This window comes from Danio rerio, chromosome 5 (genome assembly GCF_052040795.2).
Source record: "Danio rerio strain M-AB ecotype USA chromosome 5, GRCz13ab, whole genome shotgun sequence".
In the NCBI taxonomy this organism is placed as follows: domain Eukaryota; kingdom Metazoa; phylum Chordata; class Actinopteri; order Cypriniformes; family Danionidae; genus Danio; species Danio rerio.
In genome coordinates this window covers 68,400,574-68,422,240 of record NC_141025.1, presented here as the reverse complement: position 1 = coordinate 68,422,240, position 21,667 = coordinate 68,400,574, and the positions used below count along the sequence as shown (strand labels likewise).

The 21,667-nt window shown below is 37.2% G+C and overlaps 2 protein-coding genes and 1 long non-coding RNA gene across 12 annotated transcripts in view; 1 reads left to right on the top strand and 2 right to left on the bottom strand.

Moving 5' to 3' along the window:
• Positions 1-13,012, top strand: part of si:ch211-209a2.2 — a 142,069-nt gene extending 129,057 nt beyond the window's left edge. Inside the window, exon 9 of the transcript XR_015492050.1 lies at positions 12,415-13,012. The gene's annotated coding sequence lies outside the window, so the exon portion shown is untranslated. The remainder of the gene's footprint in view (positions 1-12,414) is intronic.
• doc2b (double C2-like domains, beta) overlaps positions 1-21,667 on the bottom strand; it is a 408,709-nt gene that overhangs the window by 105,916 nt on the left and 281,126 nt on the right. For all 10 annotated transcript variants that reach the window (XR_015492002.1, XM_087254531.1, XM_087254537.1 and 7 more), the window contains one exon: positions 21,064-21,143. Coding sequence is in view for 9 of the 10 variants with exons in the window: in XM_087254531.1 (XP_087110657.1) it covers positions 21,064-21,143 (80 nt within the window). In the remaining variant the exon portion in view is untranslated. The remainder of the gene's footprint in view (positions 1-21,063; positions 21,144-21,667) is intronic.
• On the bottom strand, positions 1,627-11,286 carry LOC147844453 (uncharacterized). Its single transcript, XR_015492129.1, has 3 exons — positions 8,181-11,286; positions 6,910-8,068; positions 1,627-6,668 (listed from the first exon to the last, which is right to left on the bottom strand). It is a non-coding gene; the product is annotated as an uncharacterized LOC147844453 (long non-coding RNA).

Genomic DNA, 21,667 nt, shown 5'->3' with positions numbered 1-21,667 from the left:
CACAGAACTGGATAACTGGCGAGTAACTTGGTTTAATTTACACACCAAGAACAGTTTTTACCCATGTTTAGCACTCTGCAATATATGTTAATCTTTGGCCCTGGTTCATAACATTGGCACTTAAACTGTAAAAATGTTGAGTTCCACACAACCGATTTGTGTTGGGACAACATGAAGGAATTAAGTTAACATTAATTTTAACGAATTTAAGTAGTTTGAATATAAAACATAAAAATTGTCACAAAAAACCCTCAATAATCGTGTTGTTTCAGCTCATTGTAAATAAGTAGTTTGCACAAATAGCACATTTATCCTTGTATGTGGACAAATTTATGGCCAAGATTTAAAAAAGTAAAAGAAATCAATAAAAAAAAAAAAACAGTCAAGCATGTTGTGCACAAGCCATTTTGATCTTAGCGTATACTCTAGGTTAAGCAAGCATGAATATATTGGTGGATCTCACATTATGAGAACAAAAGCTGAAAAGACAAGCGTGCCCAGGGATATTTTGTTTTCTAAGTTCTCAAAGAAATATATTTCAAGTGTTTGTTTGTTTTTTTTCAAAGATTTGACAGAAGCACGGTGGCGCAGTGGGTAGCACTGTCGCCTCATAGCAAGAAGGTCACTGGTTCGAGCCTCAGCAGGGTGAGTTGGCATTTCTGTGTGGAGTTTGCATGTTCCGCCCGTGTTCATGTGGGTTTCCTCCGGGTGCTCCGGTTTCTCCCACAAGTACGAAGACATGCGGTACAGGTGAATTGGGTAAGCTAAATTGCTCTTAGTGTATGTGTGTGAATGAAAGTGTATGGATGTTTCCCAGTACTAGGTTGTAGCTAGAAGGGCATTCACTGCGTAAAACATATGCTGGACAAGTTAACGGTTTATTCTGGTATGGCGACCCCTGATTAATAAAGGGACTAAGCCGAAAAGAAAATGAATGAATGAATGATTTGACAGCATAAACCTTGCACTGCTGTCAAGTACTGTACTGTAGTAGTAGGTTTCCTCAAAAACACAGCAGTGTTTCCTGGACTGCTCTGCATCGTGACATTTGTAAACTGCATAAATCCAGTCAATTAGACAAGAACTGCCAATCTGATCGGAACAGGAATATCAGGCAGCGCGTGCCAGTATTTGCGCAATATGCATGAGGCGGTGTGTGTGAATGGACTGTAGGCGTTGTGTGGGTGTGCCGTCTGTGGCTGAGGCGAGAGTGTAAAGCTAAACACACAGCAGCCATTAAATCCACATGCAGTTAGCCAAGTTGCTGCACATTTGGTCACTGCCGCTGGCTGTCGGCAAGCTGCTTGTCACTTTGCCAATGGTTAGTTAAATCTCATTTTGCTAATGCTTTTTTTTTTCCAAGCACTTTTCAACTAAAGATTTATTTAAACTAATTAAAAATCTCAAAACACAGCCAATTTCCGTGCAAACTGCTTGTTTTTCTCACACGTTAACTGCTTCTGACAAATAATGCTGAGTTTTACAAATACAAAAAACTATGCATAATTAATCTAATTTACATACATTTTCGAAATGTAGTGAACAACTTCAATTCTCAAAACTGTGATGTTTGAGCACATTTAGTTTAGTGATGATTCTGCAAATGACTGGTGCATGGATGATACATTTTTTGTAGATTAAACCCCATAATTTAGTTTCATCTTCCCAAATCAGCACAGACTCCTTCAAAATACATGACTCGGCCTACATTTTAAAAAAATCTTAAAATGCATTGCTCTGAGTACATTTTACTGCATGTTTCAGATGACAAATCCACCAGAGCAGTGGTTCCCAACAGGGAAGTCGCGGCCCACAAGGGGGCCTCATTGAGCTCTGTGGGGGGTCTTATTTTAAACATTTTTCAGCAGTGGACAATTAGGATCATGTAGCTTTAGTTCATTTAATCCTCTAGCTCAGTGGTCATCAACCACCGGTCGGTGGATCAATTGGTAGCAGGCCGCACAAGAAATCATTAATTATTTCTATTTTATTATCTGAGTGTAACCGATATTTGATTTTGAAAAGTGTTTTATTGTGAAAACTAACCGTACTTTCGCTTACATCTCGGTCACCTGAGCGCCCAGATTTAACCCACAAGCGGCAAAATGAGTAAGAAACAGGCGTCTTTGGAAAGCAGTTTTGCAAAGGGGAAAACAGCCAGTGAACGACCCATGAACTGCCAAGGTATGGATTCGCAACCCATTTGTCAACAAATCAGGTGAATCCAGCATGGCTCTGCAAGAAGATCAGCTGATGGAGATCGCAAATGGGGTCGTTTGCATATTGCGTATTGCTAGAGTTCGCACAAGTTTGCTGTATCCAGTAGAGGTGCGCGAAATGTGCACACAAGCGGCGTGACGCGCTCATGCCAATGACTCCCGCGAGCTCACCGTGAGTCACATGACAAGAATTGACTGATCAGCTTTAGCTTATATGAAATATTCATATTTCGGTAAGATTAGTTTTCTCAGACAAACACAGAACACCCAAACACTGCAGTGCTTTGTAATTTTTTTTTGATAGATAAAACTTGTATCAGAGAGTGACAGCTATGTTTTGTCAACTTGTCATCCTCTGGGAAAGCGGTTGATGGTCACCTAGCACCATTAAAAATGGACAATTTTGTAATCTGTTCACCACAAAAAAAACAGAGTCGCACTGATTCGCCCTGAATCCTCAAACTAATTAATAGAGCATAACAAATAACATGCAAGTATTACATTGTAATAGCCTATATATTTTTTTCCTTATACACCAGTGTGAATACTATAATAATAATAATTCCTTACATTTATATAGCGCTTTTCTGGGCACTCAAAGTGCTTTACACACAATGGGGGGATCTCCTCATCCACCACCAGTGTGCAGCATCCACCCGGATGACGCGACGGCACCACACCACACACCAGCTGATTGGTGGAGAGGAGACAGCGATGAAGCCAATTGGAATATGGGGATGGTTAGGAGACCATGATGGACAAAGGCCAGTGGGCAGATTTGGCCAAGATGTCGGGGTTAAACCCCTATTGTTTTCGAAGGACATCCTGGGATTTTTAACGACCACAGAGAGTCTGGACCTCGGTTTAACGTCTCATCCGAAAGACGGCGCTCACTGAGCAGTATAGCGTCCCGGACACTATACTGGGGCGCCCCCTGCTGGCCTCACTAACACCACTTCCGGCAGCAACCTAGCTTTCCCATGTGGTCTCCCATCCAGGTACTGACCGGGCGCAGCCCTGCTTAGCTTCAGTGGGCGAACATGTGAGAGTTGCAAGAGCTAGCTGCCGAATACTGATATTTTTGCTATTGAATGTCAAATAGGGCCAATTCAAAGGCCAAATGCTTACGTTTTTCAGTTATAAATGGCCTACTGATGTTTTGCTTTCATATTTTACATTAGGCTATTATTTGTGCATAAACATATTTTAATATAGTAATAAACATACCGTTTGAAAAAAACATTTTTTTTGTCATCATTACTGCAAACTTATATAAGCGATTATATCATTAAATGTGGAGGGGGCCTTACAATATTTTCAAGGGGAAAAGAGAGTCTCTAGCAAAAAAGGTTGGGAACCACTGCACAAGAGGGTGCTGTATAGTTTTCCGCAAATCGGAAAAATGTTACTTAGCATACATTTTTTACCCATTTCAGATATACGTCCTTCTTGTACTCGTCCATTAGAAGGGAGGATTTGTTGTACAGATCACCTGGTGAACCACTTACCAAAACCCTTCCCTAAAGCTGGTTCAGGTGTGTTTGATTAGGGTTGGAGCTGAACTCTTCAGGGCACCGGTCCTCCGACTGAGTTTGGACATCCCTGGATTAACCCCTACATTTTATCTTTAACTTCTGCCTCTGTACTTAAGACGTCATCAAAATTCATGAAGTGGTTTAGATTACAGTGATAAAACATTCTAGATTGTTTTTAATAAATTAAAAGCCATAGGACAAATCCTACTACAAGTAGCTTTTTGTGTGTGTGGAGGAAATCAGGATGCTAAGTTCAGGTTACAAAAGCGAAGTAACCATTTGGTGAATTTTCCCCAGCTTGAACAACTGACTTAATCAAGTAAGAGTTGGAGAGCGAGTGCAGATGCCGGACAGAATGACCTTCAACTGTTTGATTAGCATAACCAGGCTACAGGCTGCTGCTCACTAAAAGCATTTAAAATACTCTGCGAGATGCGTGTTGAATGACACTGAAGGCAGTTTCTAAGCTTTTCTTTATGATGTGAAATGGGACGGTTACATGCTGTGCCTCTCAATGAAGGTCTAGTGAGAGATCAATAGCTTCACATTAAAATCCTGTTCTTTATATATGAGCAGTTATCAATCAAGCTCTAGAAGAGTGTGGATTTTGCAACAGATATAATGCATAACTGGGCATAAGCCACTATTTGATTGGACTCTAAATTATTCAACATGGACACCAGACAGCCGAGGTCGAGCTTTCCCAACAAAGTCAAATAACACCCTTTCTTCCCTTCAGAGGTAAAACCGACACTCATCATTACCTTCTGCGTAGTGTTTGTCCACTTTCCATTGAAGAGTTTTGGATGACTGACTACTTCATAATTTAACAGCTTGCCTTATCTGCATATTGTTGATGAGGGGCCGTTCAATATAGGACAAGCGTAATGAAATATTAACAGCCTGGAAGTCATTGCTGGGTCTTGTACGAGTGCCGGGTTGTTCTGGAAGCTGTGCATTCAGAGATGAGCTAACAGAAGCAGATCAAAGAAGCAGAGGTCAGGACGAGGGCTACAGAAAGCTCATCTTTGATCCCATAAAAGTCTGGGTGACTCTTTCCACCTGACAGTTGTGTGAGACGCTTTCTGCAACTATGGGAACTTTGGCCTCTGTATAGACTTTCACAGATAGAGAGAGAGAGAGAGAGAGAGAAAAGCCCCTTTTTATGGCATTTCACACTCTCACTGGTTTAGTTTGAGCACTAACAATCTTGGTGGACAATCCTCATGGTGGATTTCAAGGGTGTAACTGTGGTTTGAGATAAAAATGGGGGAAAATGTTTCTGATTTAAATCTCATTTGGTGCATTACATATAGTTGAAGTCAAAATTATTAGAAACTTTTTCCCAAATGATGTTTAACAGAGCAAGTTTTTCCACAGTATTTCTGATCATATATATTTTTTTCTGGCATACAAACGGCATACAATTTAGGTGCTGCCACAGCGAAAGCCCGATCCCCTCTGAGCTTTCAAATGGTCCTGGGCACATCCAGGAGGAGCTGGTCGGCTGACCTGAGTGAATGAGAAGGTGTGTAGGGACAGAGAAGCTCAGAGAGGAAAAGAGGTGCAGCACCATTCGAACACTTAAAAAAAAACAACTATTTGCGTGTGCCAGTTAAAAGACGCACAGCTGAATTTTGGATTAGCTGCAGTCGAGATACAGAGGACTGAATCACCCCAAAATATAGTACATTACAGTAGTCCAGTTGGATGGTTACAAAGGCATGGAATACTGTTTCAAAGTGCTTGCGTGACATAACGTGCTTAATTTTGGCCAGTTGCCTTAGGTGAAAGAAACTAGAGCGAACAACAGAGCCAATCTGGCTTTCTACAATGACTTGCCTAATTACACTTATTTGCCTTATTAACCTAGTTAAGCCTTTAAATGTCACTTTAAGCTGAATACTGCACTGAAAAAAAGTGTTGTATGCAGAACTGTTGCAAACAATTTATTTGTGTTGAATTTATACGTTCAAATTAGGTTTAATAATGTTCAACTTAATTTGTTTGTTTAAATTCAGCCCAAATAAATTGTTTACAACCACTTAACGTAAAAAAATTGAGTAAATCCAAGGAATCATCTTTGAATCATTCTTTTCAGTGTGGTATCTTAAAAAAAAAATCTAGTAAAATATTATTTACTGTCATCATGGCAAGGATACAAAAATATCTGTTATTGAAAATGACTTATTAAAACTATTATTTTTAGAAAGACGTTGAAAAAAAGGCTTCTTTCTATTAAACAACTTGGGGGGGAAATATACAGGGTGGCTAATTGTTCTGGAGGGCTAATAATTCTGGCTTTATCTGTATGGATATTTAGAGACTATGGTGATACAAAATCCAGAAAAAAAGTATATATTCTGATTAAACAAATTTAATTTACAATTGTTAAAAAAAATTTTTTTATGCTGATCACAAATTTTTAATGCCAACTGCAGACAGACAGCAGCAAAAATTAATATGTAGGCAAATTATATGAAAATGTTTACCATTATTTTATTAATGTCTTGCATGTAAATGCATAAACAAGCAGCTTTAGGCTGCGTGTCCACCGAAGTGCTTTTTCTCGATTTGTTGTTGTCAATGGTAGCAAAGATTGCCTGCAGTCAAAATGCCTTTAAGGCAAGTCATTTCACTCGGTGGACCTCTCGGGCAGTATGCTCAGCTATTCAGTCTGCATGAGGAAACATCAAATTCTTTAAAACTGTTTTCCAAGCCTACAACTACATTACATATTTGGAATCGACAATAAAATTAAACAACAGCTGTCTCTTAAGTTTAGTTTCTAAATGTCCGAATCAAACAAATTCAGCATTTTTTCAGGGTGCCCAAGCTAAGGCGCATGTACACTTTAAAGGAGCGAGATCACGACACCAACCTCATTCACGTCGGTTTTACACTTTATCATCATCTGGATAATGCTTCGTCATGTGATGTGTTTGACAGAATTGACTTTATCTCATGTTCATTTCATTGTTTTCGTAAATGTAATGTGTGCATGTATATAGCACATTTATCGTGTATGGCCATACACCCAAAGCACTTTACAATTATGAGGGGGGTCTCTCCACACCACCTCCAGTGTGCAGCATCCACTTTGATGATGCGACGGCAGCCACAGCACACACCAGCTATTGGGGGAGTAAAGAGACAGTGATAGAGCCAATTTGGTGGATGGGGATGACTGGGAGGACATGATAGTTAATTTGGCCAAGGATCCACCAGAAGCCGTTGTATACACCTTTTGAGATCTCAAATTTCTCTCGCTAGTGCCATTCACGCCTGCTGTTCCCGTGTTAATCCACCAGAGGCTGCTGTCGACTGACTGGCCGATCCACTGACACACCCTCCTCCTTCACTAAACCCAACCAATAGTGTTTTCAAAAGCACCAATTAACCAGTTTTTGCTCATATGTGACACATATTGGATCTGTTCTATGACCGTGTAAACACGAAAAAAACGCATGCATTCGGATATTCAGAGATCGGTTTCAGGCCTTCTTTATATGTGTAAACTAATCAGATATAAATCGGATATGTGACAATGCGACTGGGCTTTGGGGGCTTAAGCCCCTGATGTATTGTCAAAAGCCCCTGATCTTTTGGAATATGTTGCACTTAAATAAAAATATGGTGTATAACATTTATTTTGTTATCTAAGTACTGAAAATTACCGCGTACATCACGCACATTCCACCTAACGCAGTGTTTGTGTCGGGTCAGCTGTTCAGCAGTACCTGTATCTACCGGCAGGTGGGAGTGGCTCTGTTGTCACATGATGTTTAAAAAAATTCCACCACTGCACATTTATTCATTATTTTGAAGAGCTGAAGCTGATGAGGTAATAAGTAATAAATTTGTTTCCACAGTATAAAATGTGTGTAGTTTTGGTGAAATAAAATAACTGTAATGGATAAAATGTGCATCATATCAATGCATACATGCGAATTAGTCAGAAAAACGTAAATTGTTCTAGCTTTCTAGATATGATATAGATATCTAGGCATATTTATCTAGATATGATATAGCCAGTCACATCTGTTTCTGTAATAGTTAAATCACAGTGAGTTCATGTATCTAGCATATTATTGTATAGCTACATTCTACTGTAACATGCTATGTCAGTTAGCAGGGCATTATAAATCGGCTTTCTTATGAAAATACCTAAGATGGCTGGAAGAAGACATACAGGTGAAGTCTGATTAGCCCCAGTTGAATTATTCACCCCCCTTTTTATTGTTTTCCCTAATTTCTGTTTAACGGAGAGAAGATTCTTTCAACACATTTCTAAACAGTTTTAATATCTCATCTCTAATTACTGATTTATTTTATCTTTGCCATGATGACAGTACGTAATATTTGACTAGACACTTTTCAAGTCACTTCTATACAGCTTAAAGGGACATTTAAAGGCTTTAAAGGCAGGTTAGGGTAATTAGGCAAGTTATTGTATAACGATGGTTTGTTCTGTACACTATCAGAAAAAAATTTAGATTAAAGGGGCTATTAATTTTGACCCTAAAAGGGTTTTTAAAAAAAGTAAAACTACTTTTATTCTAGCTGAAATAAAACAAATAAGAATTTCTTCAAAAGAAAAAATATTATCAGACACACTGTGGAAATTTCCTTGCTCTGTTAAACATCATTTGGGAAATATTAAGAAAAGAAAAGAAAATCAAAGGGGTATAATAATTCTGACTTCAACTGTATAAACATTTATTGTCGCAGTTGTGTAAATGATCAGTTAAAGCCTTTTTATGTTTATTCAGATCTTATTTTCATTCAACTACAGCAATAGCTGGATGCCTTCACATATTAGGGATTTTCCAGAATGTTCTACTACTTTTGTGAGGCATATATGGAATTTCTGCTCAAGTATGAATAAAACAGGCATTACATGCATTTAAAGTGCTACAATGCCCACATCACCCTATTTTGAGGAAAACTGAAAAAAATCTCCCTGTATAGAAATTTGAAGTAAGTCTATCATATAAATCTTTATTTTAATTTTTGTACTATTTTTGATAAAATTGTTATTATGTCAAAAATAGTAGCCTATTGAATATCAATATTTTGCAAGCTATTGAATTTAGAAATTCCAGTATCATGACAACACTACACCTCAGTTAATCACTCTGTAAAACTGAACATGTTTGTAGCTTTGTATCACACTGGATAACAACTCACACTATAGAATAAATCATATTTTCAGATTTGAGGACATGTAGAAAATTACATTTTCAAAAAACAAACAGAAACTGCGAATCAGGAGAGGAGATAGGAGGCTCAAGAGGTACGATATGGCTTACAACAGACTAGTAAATGAGAAGTGGGATAATTTATCAATGTTTTTTCCCCTTTTTGGTGTTACAAGTCACAAAGCTTCAAAATTTATTGTTAAAAGACTGTCAACTCAAAAACCCTATTTATTGTTAAACCATTTATAAATCTATTATAAAAGTAGATTACCTTATGAAAGTGGTGGTATTTTAGCGGGGTGAATTGTGAATTAGAACATTGTTTTTTTATGTTGGGGGGGTATTGGGGGGTCTTTGGGGCTAAGCCCCTTATCCTTTTCGACCCTAGCAATGCCCCTGCTCGTACCCAAACATTCCTCTGAATGGTGGAGGACATCATACAGCATACAAACCATAAGCGCAAGCTGTGATGACGGTCCTCTCCCACCCCCTCTGCCTTAAAATCCTTTTAAAGTTGGGCGAACTTCATGCTGTTACTTTTGTTTTTTGTCGCTATTAATACACGCACTGCGGGCTACACATAGAACAACTTTATTCTCTCCAACACCTGTGTGACACAGGCAAAGGCTACATCTTCAACTACACACACACATCAGGGCCATACCATTACATAAACTGCGTTGGGGTAAATCTGGACTGAGCCATTCACTGCTTATACAACACTTCGCATATTTCGCAGAGCTAAAAACAAGACAATTTCTTCCATCGTGGCTAGTGTGGCACAGATGCTAGAGCCCGCGTTTATGCATGCATCATAAATTGTATGGCAAGTGTAAGCACATAAATTGAATATGGGTCACAATTAAAAGAACGTGTAAACGGACAGACAAAAAAGCTGATATAGGCAATAAATCGGAATTGGGCATCAAGACCTGATAGTGTAAACAGGGCCTAAAGCCTGGTTTATACTTCTGCGTCAAGTGACCGGCGTAACCAACGATGCATGCAACACGCGTAGCTGTGCATTTATACTTCTGCGCGCTGTCTCTGTTGGTCTGCATTAACACTTCCAAAACGCTAGTTGGCAGTGAGGTGTTAATGTTCCTCTGTGTCGAGTTTCCTCGCTGCTGTTTTGTTCTTTCTGAACTTCCGGGATGTACAAGTGGCTCAAACTCGCTCATTTTAAGGCAGGAACCGGCGGATGTGCAACAACTTTAACTATGAGGTAAACACAAAACAAAACTTTCCATCCAGAGCTCCTTCATGGGACTCCACACTTGTAAACAATCGCTCCATTGGGCTCGCTCTGCTTGGCGGCTCTCGGTCCCGCCCAGACTCATCAGCGCTAACAAGCCGACTAATCACAGAGCTTCCCCTACGCGTCGTTTCGACTTGTAGTTACATTTTTTGAGAGGTGCACGTCAGCGACGCCGAAAGACACGGCGTAAGCTATGCGTCAGTGTCGTAGCATACGCGTGCGCTTGATGCAAAAGTATAACTCAGCCTTAAGTGGTCCACTGGTAAGCACGAAAAGAAACGGCGTTATATCGCCCTGTAGTGTTCGTTTTACAGAAGAAATGCAGCCATACGTACTTCTGGCTACATAATTTGTGATCTCCAGAAATGTATATAGGGCTATGTTTTCAGAATGAGCCTATGTTGAAAGCTTTTATTTAATTACAAAAAATACTTCTAAATGACCTGCAAGTCTACCTTATTTATCACTTTTTTTATTCAACCAATTATGCAATTATAAATCAATTAATAGTTTAAAAATCAAACCAACATCATTCAAAATCAGCTTTGAATAATACTGGTAAATGTTTTTAAATAATTAATTTAAATATCTAGGACATGTTTTTCCATGAGTCCTGGTTCATTTCTCTCCCCGGCCCACACTCAAGGACAAACATGAACTAGACAAATTGATTTATTTTTTTAACCCTCCATCTAAACCCCCCACCCCCAACAAACCCAGATTGGTATTTAAAAGCTCCTCTTGGTCTTGCATGAAGCCTGTGAGTTGAGGATCTGCCATGTAAATGTATAAATCAGAATCACTGTTCCACTTCAACTCTCAGGGAATTGGGCTTCAGCATGAAGTGCTCCAAGGAGACTAGTGTTGCTGATGGGAATAGCACATTCTCAGGCTGGGATTGCCAGTTCTCCGAGAACACTAAATGAACTCATTTGCTTTATGGGTTTGTCCCTCTTGTGTGGTTACAAGAAAAAAACAAAACACTTGAGCTAATGCACAAGTGCAGCAGATTAATGGCTGGGATGCTTTTCCATAATTACATTCTATAGTTTTATATACTGCAAGACAAAGACGCACAGCCATTTTTGTTCAATAAAAATGACATCTCAGCTACAAAATAGCATTATCAAAGAGCCCAGCGAGCAAACAGCACTGCTGACCGGTGCCTAACCCCAGTGCATAGCTTACTTCCAGCCACCTGTTATTTTTCAATTACCAGGTGGCCTGGTACATCTTGCTTTGATGCGGCCACAATCCCCCCCACCCCCCACCCCCAAAAATGCTGTCTGTCTGAGCTCTACAATGCATGTGTTGTGCTACAATAAAGTGACAAAGTGATTTTTATCCAAGCAAGGAGCAAAAAGCAATTGCCTGGAGCATAATTTGTAAACAGCGAACGCTGGCACAGTGACTATAAACGCAAGGCTGTTTGTATTCCTCTGTAATTTCCCAGTTATTTCCCGAAGGATTTCAGAAAACAGTTGAAACTGCAGCAATATTGATATCACTTATTCGTTTTATGTCTTCTTCGGTGCTGAAATAACAGGAAATGACACTGATTGCATAATTAATATCTAGTTTCTTTTTTGATTGTGTAAAAGCTCTGCTTTGGATTGTGTTGCGCTGACAGTGCTACTGAAGGGGATACATTGTATGGTATGCAATGTATATTGCGATGCCAATCCCAATTAAAATCTTTTTTACCCCTACCACTGCCCTTTGACACAGAGTGTGAAGGGGAAGGGCTTTAAATTTACCCCTAAGACATGGGACAGTAAATGTAATTTTTTGAATGTATACCTGTAGCATAATCCATTTTAATACATGTTTAATACACAATAGTTCAAAAATTAAAATAGTATTTAAGGCTTGTTAATTTAATAAAAAAAAAATCAATAATATGGTAAATATTTTACATGTTATATAGTTATTTCTATAATACCATTTATTTAGCATTTCAGCAACATTACTACAGCCTCCAGTAGCTGCTGTTAGCTTGAATGAAATAATTATAGTGTTTACATGAATGCTAATTAATGTGATTGGGTAAATGTACGTATTTATATCTCAAGTTTCAATTTGGATGTGACCTTCTGACATGCATGATTATGACGTTTTCTGCTGTTTCAAGACGTGTATACTAGCACATCCACTAGTTTATTTGTTTTAAAAAGCAGACATATAAAATTGATATTTTTCAGGAGATGAGAAGCACATCAAGCTTGATGCGGCACCTACTATGTTTATCAAGGGCCAGAAAACCACCATCTAATGAACAGAAGGCATCTATGGATAGAAGTCTAAAGCATTAAAGGTCCCATGAAATAAAAATAAAGTTTTTTAGAAATTAGTATAAGTATTGTTAGTTTTTATAATTTGCATAAGCTAGTGTGCTCCAAAACAGTGACAAAATTCACGTTTAGAAGATTTAAAACTGGTATTAATATGTAAAGTGTGTAGTTTGTCACTTTCACCTTACTGGATCAAAGCTTTTATTCATGTCACCTCATACTTCAGTTTCTCATCAAATCATAACCAATCAAATGCTCTCCAGCATCTGATGTGCCCCGCCCCCTTCAAGACGCTTCTTATTTGGTTTTTATTTGATGCGCTTAAGTATAGAGCAATAATTAAACAAAATGCTGTTGGCTGTTTTTAGAAAAGGGGAGGGGCTACAATATGTCCTGCCCTCTCTTCGTGTTTTGGTTGAGATTACATCAAACATTGAATAAAAATGTACAATTTAAAGCACTTACATATAGGTATTTCTATTAACCTTCAAATTAAATTTGCAAATTCAAAACTAAACTAAACTAAACTAAACAAAACTAAACTAAACTAAACTAAACTAAACTAAACTAAACTAAACTAAACTAAACTTAACTAAAAACAAAACAAAACAAAACAAAACAAAACAAAACAAAAAACAAAACAAAACAAAACAAAACAAAACAAAACAAAACAAAACAAAACTCACAAATGAACAGATTTATTTAATACTTATTTTTATGTCCTTTTTCTCTGACTGTTTGTTATTTCGCCATTAATGCTGTTTTAAGGTGCTATACAAATAAAGTTGACCATGATGCGATGGAAACTTTTTTTTTTTTGCATTTACAGTTCATATGGAGTACATTATATGCTCAATAATGATGTCATGGTGGGGCTATGTACAGTGTACAAAATATATATGATGCATTCTGTATGATGCATTCATCTGGGAGGTCTAAATGCAAAAAAATAAATGTGTGTATGCATAAAGTACTTTTATAAGACGTTTAAACAGTTGTGGGGCAACATTCAGTGTACATAGCCAGCCTCTGTGGTCAAAATGAGTTAATTCTATTTTTTATAACCCCATTTAATAAAAACAGTCAGGAGAAACACTTTGATTCCCATCCTACGCTACTTTTTACCCTTAGAATTGCTTATTTTGCAATGTAGATGTCTTTATTTTAAGTGTTATGCAAGTAAACCATGGTCTTTAGCCTCCTTGTTAGAGCAACCGACTCCAGTGCAAACAAATGCTAGTTCGATCCCAGCTCAGACAGGTTTGGATGCACTAGAGCCGGTGGGTTACACAATGGGGCTCGTCTGGGATGGGAGTAAGGTTTAGAGGAAAAACTGTAACGGAGGCCAGCTAGTGAAGTGCTGTACAGGTAAACCTCACTCCTCTGACCACAAAAGGTGCTCTAGAGACAGACGCTGAGGGCCATGGTCTTTAGCCTCCTTGTTAGAGCAACCAACTCCTATGCAAACAATCGCAGGTTCAATCCCAGCTCACACCGGGTTGGGTGCAGTAGGACCGGTGTGTTACACATGGGGGCTCGTCTGGGATGGCACTGAGATTTAGAGGGGTAAGTGTAAGGGAGGCCAGATAGCGAAGTGCTATGCAGGTAAACCTCACTCCTCTGAGCTCTGAAGGTGCTCTAGCGACAGACACTAGAAGCCATGGTCTTTAGCCTTCTAGTTAGAGCCAGGGCTTTAATCGGGCCAGGCCGGGTCAATAGCCCGGGAGGTTGAGAAATGAGGCCGAAATCATGTCGCGTTTCCATTGTCGGGCTAATAGCTCACAGCGCCTCACGCAAACACCGCCCACAGAACTTCCCCGAATCAAACGTCACACAACCCGCCCACTTCAGTGGGAATTAGGCAGATAAAGCACACCATAGAATCATCACGAAACAAAACCATAAAAATAAAGACAACCGAAACAAACAAATGACACATAACTGTACAGCAGTACATGAAATATAATAAAATAATAAAATATAGCCATATTTGTTGCGCTCAGCAGCTATTCACTAAAGCTCTTCATTTAAAGTTTCATTTATAAATTTAACAACGTCATATAAAAACATAAACAGTTGTTTGAGGATATAGAACACATTTTGTGTTTGGGCTTTCCCCCAATGCATTTAAAGCAGCGAGCGCTGCGCTGGACTGGGAGACAGAAAAAAAGGTATAGGCTAGATTCTGCATTCACTCACCCAAACAATGGTCTGTTTGCGCGATTTGATTAATATCATCGTATCCAAATACTTTATAAATATTATTTTAAACCTTTTCCGGTGTTTATTGTTTTTAGAGAATATCGAAAATCTTTTTTTTCAGATAGGTCTTTGTAAAATGAAAGTTATAGGCTATATATGTGGCTTTAAAACGGTTTGATTTATGTATTGTATATAGGCTACCTACATATAGCTAGCTTTTGTTTATTTTATATTGGTTCATTTATTTATTTAATGCGATTTTATATATATCCGATATTTGTAATTCTTTAAATTATATTTCATTATAGCTTAGGCTATTTTATCAAGATATGACACTATATTGTTTAAAGTCTACGAAAGTGGGCACGTATTTTGTTAAGTTTTACGTCCTTTTGTTGTATTTATATTGTGTATTATCTCCAAAATAACAGAGCTGTGAAGGAGCGCTCTTGCCCGGTCTCACACACACATACAGGCATTAAATGCGCACAAACAAACATTTTAAACTTGACAAAAACTCTCGAAAACCTTTACTGTCTGCTGTGTCTTTAATATGGTGTAAAGATTATTATGCGTTATTGAAACATAAAGGAGGACGCAGCAAAGAACGTCACTATAAATTAAAACTACTTTTTTATTTTATGCAGCAGCCTTACCTTTAAAAGGGAAACATAAGGGTGATCAAACGCAAAAAGACCCCAGACTATAAGGCTAGATGTTTTCTTTCCCTTATTTCTTTATTTGTTTGGCACATATACTCATGTGCGATCAGAAAACTGCCCGCCTCTCCTTTCACTCTGCCCCGAAGCCTCAGCTGGCCCCCCTTGGCCCAAGGTATTAGGCGGGCCGAAAAAGGCCGGCCGTTGGCCCCAAGAAAGCCCCGCTTTGGCCCGATTAGGCCCTGGAAGTGACAGTGGAAACGCCACTGGCCTTGGCTCGCTCGCTTTAGGCGCGATAGTGGAAACGCGGGTACTGATTCCCATGCAAAGAATCACCGATTCGATCCCAGCTCAGACCGGGTTGGGTGCAGTAGGGCCAGTTGGTTACATATATAATAATGAATAACTGACCCATTCATGTAGGTATTCATTAGCAAACCGAGCTAATTAAACGCGTTCCTAAATAATGCTGTAAATACGTGTAATCATTTTTTTGAGGCTGAATACATTGAAATGGAATCTAGTGAACTGTAGGCGTCCTGTTCTACAAAGTCACACAATAATAGCATATACAGTTGGCAATCACGTCTTTTAGTGCTTCTCACTTTGCCTCCATAATAGCGGATTTGAATAGCAGTGTTAATCTGAGGTGTAAAATGAGGAGAGCAAGACAATGAAGCTTCTGTTCCTCTAGAGGATATTTGTGCTTGCCAGAGACGACTGCTGCCCTTTTATTTACCTTCACCACAGAAAGAACAGATCCCACAGGCACCATGACGAGCCCTTTTTGATTTTAAAGAAATGGGAATTTAATGATTCTTGTTTTGACTCCAGTTTTACTTAATGAGTGCGGTTCCTTCAGGACGCATGGATATAAAGACCTCATTAAATTCAACAAATGTAAGAACGGCCTTAATATCTGAAGTAATTTTAAGATGTTAAGATAGTTTAAATGTGAAGTTGGCATTTATGTGTGGAGTTTGCATGTTCTCTAAGTATTCGCATGGGTTCTCCACATTGTGTTTCCACTCCTATATGGGCACCTAATAAAAAAGTATAAACATTTAAATGTTATACAGGGAATTTGAGGAAAGGCAGTTTATGGTTGTTCGATGTACATATATAGGAAACTTACTATTAAAACAGTTACATATTTTCACTGTATAATTTAAAAACTGTTTTAAACCAATGAAATCACTGAAAATATGTTAGCATTAAACTGAATAAAAGACCCAAAAATCAGTGCACAGATGCTCAAATAGTGCGAAATAGAAACCAACTACATTTTGGCCTAAATCCTGCACTTTTGCTCTGCTGTTAGTGATTACACTGACTGACGAGAGCAATTACAGGACAATCTGTTGATTACCTCACTGTGAGGATTGCTCTTTTTCTTTGGGAAAAAACAGGCACTGATGAATCGACTTTTTAGCCCTGTATAATTAGGCTGGTGTAGGGTCAAATCCACTAGACACAGTTTGAGCTATAAATAAATGCACGATACAGTCTTCAGTATAAACTGTATGACAGATATTCAATAGGTTAAATACATGTTACCCTTCATTGTGCAAAATGTAATCGTAATCTTTGCATTAGCCATCTAGGGAGTATGTTGCTATTATAAAGGCAATTTCATGCAGTTTCTGACTTGAAGAGATAAAAGCACTATACTAGACACAAACGCACACACGCAACCCACACATACAAACCTATATTGTCTAATATCACATATTACATGAAAAACTAACTAAAAGGGCAAATGATGTCTTGTCAACAAACTAAAATGAACTGAACCTGAAAAACTGTATAATAGTATAATAGTAACATAATAGTAAAAAGTATAATATAATAATAAAATATAAAAAAGCTAAATGAAATATACAATTATATGAAAAAGTAGAATTGTCTTGTCAACAAACTAAAATAAACTGAACCTGAAAAAAAACATAATAAAAAAATTAAATAAACATTAATAAATAAATAAAAAATGTTAATAAATAAGAAAATATTTTAAAAGCTACAAATAAAAAATTAATTTAAGCTTAAAGCTAAAATTAAGTATACAAGTATTGAATGAAAAACGTGAACTAAAGTTCAAAATTATGTCTTGTTGACAAACTAAAATAAACTGAACCTGAAAAAACTGAAGAAAGAAACTAAATAGAAAAAAGTCAAATAAACATGAATAAATAAATCAATAAAATATTAATAATAAATAAGAAAATAATTTTAAAAAGCTAAACCTACAAATAAAATGAAAGCTAAATATATATTTATTATAAGAAAAACGTAAACCAAAGTTCAAAATTATGTGTTGTTAACAAACTAAAATAAACCAAACCTAAAAAAACATAAATAAAATAAAAAGTCAAATAAAGATTAATAAATTAAACTATTAAAATATTATTAATAAATAAGAAAATATTATAAATAAAAGCTACAAATAAAAACTAAATAAAAAGCTAAAATTAAAATATTCAATTATATGAAAAACATAAACTACAGTTAAAAATTATGTCTAAAAGAAACTGAATCTGAAAACACTGAATGAAAAGAAAAACAAACAGAATAAAGTATTTTAAATAAAATCTACATTGACAAAATAAAATAAATAGCTAAAATTAAATATATAATTATTATGGAAAATGTAAACTAAAGTTAAAAATGTTATCTTGTCAAAAAACTAAAATAAACTGAACCTGAAAAAAAAAACAAATCAATAAACTTGTTATGAATAAATAAAACAAAATGTTTTAAATAAAAGCTAAATCTACAAATAAAATAAAAAGCTAAAATTAAATATTACTTTTTTGAAAAATCTAAACTAAAGTTAAAGATCATGACTTGGCAACCAACTTAAATAATTAGAAGTACTAAAAAATAAACATTCAGTATAAGAATATACTAAAATACTAAAAACAAACTAAAACTATAGCTAAAAGTGCGGAAGAAGTCTAAACAGTTGGATATAATATTCCTGTAAGTAAATAACATCAATATCTAACATCAAGTAAAATAAAGAAACAAATCTTAAGAGTTGTTCTAACTGAAACGGACCTGCAAAACAAACATTTGAAAAAATACAGACAGAAAATAAATAAATAAAAGAGAAACTATTGAAGTGTTGCGCTTTCATTGCAGTGTTTTGTACTCAAAGGCCACAAAGGTACAGAGAGTGTGAAAAGCAGCATTAGAAACACAGAGAAAAGATGAGAGAGAGCGAGAGAGAGAGAGAGAGAGAAAGAGAGAGAGATTTGCTTGTAGCACTACTGCCGGTCTAGACTGAATGCTAAGCAAAACAGACAGCAGCAGATGCTAGCGGCGGTGTGTTATCAGGGGAAATGCCTCTCAAAAGACAACACTAAAAAAAGCCTCGCGCACACACACACACACACACACACACACACACACACACACACACACACACACACGGGCCAAAGAATCCCCCTGGAGCTCCACATCCACTTTAAATCCTTCACTTTATACAACTTTACAGACGCTATACTAAAGGCAGACTATCAGGAGGAAAGATTGGATCAAGTATCCCAGTGGCTTCAAAACCGCAGGCTGCTGGTCAAATGAACATTTTGTGACCAGGCTGAGGGATGGGTCTTACCTTTTCTTTGTTGCCAAGGTAACAAAGCCAAATATGGCTTTATAGAATGGCTTTACATTTACTTTGATTACAATCATTCAATTTTTTTCGGCTTAGTCCCTTTATTAATCAGCAGTCGCCACAGCGGAATGAACCGCCAACTTATCGAGCATATGTTTAAAACAGCGGATGTCCTTCCAGCTGCAACCCATCACTGGGAAACATCCATACCCACTCATACACAACGGATAATTTTAGCCTACCCAATTCACCTGGACCGCATGTCTTTAGATGCGAACATGGGAAGAACATGCAAACTCCACACAGAAACACAACTGACCCAGCCGGGGCTCGAACCAGCAACCTTCTTGCTGTGAGGCGATTGTGCTACCCACTGCACCACCCAAATAGAAATCAATGCTTAATTAAAAAAACACAAGACAATTGAAGAAACTAAACAAAAGGCATTACTATATACACACACTCACTCTACAGACCCTAATAATATAATTCATCTATATTCCTTTTGAGCCACACTATTATTAATACAGCTTCATCTATTGATGTATCTTTTTGCAAAATACATCCACAAAATTATTGAGATTTTTGGCCCTTGTAAGTCAACCAGCAAAAAGAAAAAAAGAAAAAAGAAAAAAAAATGAAGAGGCTAAATAAACTGGATTCTGAAAAGCTGATTTCAAAATGCCCTTATTTAGTTTTTAGGATTTTTGGTTTTGTTTACTGATTGCGATGTTTACTTCAATAATGCCACTAATATCTGCATACTCCACATGTCTTAATTCCATTTCTGTTTAGTTCAGTTATTTTAGTCGGATCAAGGTGATCAAAAATTTCTGTTTGAAGCTTATGTAGGCCTACAGTTCAAAGTTCATGTTTAACTGAATAAACAGTTAGTAAACACAAGTACATCTTATTGAACATCATTTATTTTCATCAGCAATTATCATAGTAGAACAGTTTCTTAAGCAGTTTGTGATCCATTTTGGAAACAGGAGATGAGCCCCTGGTTTAATGCGCCACCTGGCTTGAGAAACCAGTTCTCAAAGACTTATCATTTGGGTAGCACACATATTCTGAATGCCTTCGGCAGAATTCAAATGGGCCTAGATTAATCTAGATTAATCTAAATTAATTCCAAGTTTAATCTAGAGTAAAAAAATGAATCTATGCCCATCTATAATATATATATATATATATATATATATATATATATATATATATATATATATATATATATATTCTTTTTATGTGTATTTTTATGTGTGTGTGTACACACACACACACACACACACACACACACACACGCACACACACGCACACACAGACTCATGAGTCTCTGAATTGATTTAATGTATACAGAACTTTTAAATTTGTTTAGTCTTTAAGACAAGAACATTATAATCAATGCATTTAAACTACCTCAAAATGAAAAGTAACTCCTTGCTTTGCTTTTACACTATCACATAACTAATTACACTGATAATTATAACGCAATAACAAACTTATAATGGCCTCATGACAGTCATGATCATGACAGATTTATGACAAGTTATGTTGTCTTGGTAATGTTGCATAAGAATAACAGGTTATGATGTATTTGATTGTCAAGTTTGTGTTACCTTCGCATTAAAACAAAAGACAAAACTGAGCGAACGGCAGAGTTGTCATAAGCATAGAAAGAATCTCATTCATGATGGTCTTAAGAACAAGTTCAAGTAAAGCATTACCAAAAAGGGGCACACACAGGTCAAAGGATCCCCTGGAGCATCACATCTACTTTAAATGCTTCACTTCATACAACTATCAACACTAAAGGAAAGGTTTCATGAAGTTGCCCACCGGCTCCTGGTTTTAAAGACAAGGCCTGAGTGATTTTCAAATATACCTATGTCTTTGTTTTGTGATAGACGTCAGACTTCTTCTTATGGCACATTTATAAAAATCACTCAAATGTCCTAATTGAACTAAGGCCTAATCCCAGATTAGTGTAAACCCTGTCTGTGAAACCAGGCCTCGGAGGTGCTGGCGAAAGGAACATTTGGATTTTGGGCATCTGCGACGCAGCTGAGGAACAGGTCTTACCTTGGCTTTGTTGATAGTGCAGTGCAGGGCATTGTTCTCCTGATCGTACAGAAGGCTGAAGTCCAGAGTGCCGAGTGTAGCTGTGAGGAGACAGACATAAAAAAACATCAACAAAACAGTTCATCTGCAGGGCACAGCGCAGCACATATGCAGAAGCAATTAGCAAGCTGTTTATACCATATTTAGCTCCTCCAGAGACCATCTGATGTCGATTGTAGACAAAAAGGCAAAGTGTTTTCTCAGTCTGGCTGGCTCTGATTTGCATTTGATTGGGCGGCTGCTATCAGGGCGGACCATGTTTTTATGAGGTTTGATATTCCGAGTTCTGTTTGGCGGCGACTTAACGAGATATCAAGAAGCAGAACCAAATCTTTTATGCCAAGTTACACTGCTGTTTAATATAGGGTCAGTGTAAATGTAAGTGTGTTTACATGTAACAGGTTTGTTTTGATTACAATGAACTCTTGTGCAGTTTGTTTGAAAGTTTGATGTTGTCATCTTAATCTTGGTTTGTATTGAACCCAACACAGAAATACCTGCTTCATGGAAGAGCCCTCACCCTCCTTCTCACACTTGTTGGATAAGAAATGTTCTTTATTTTATG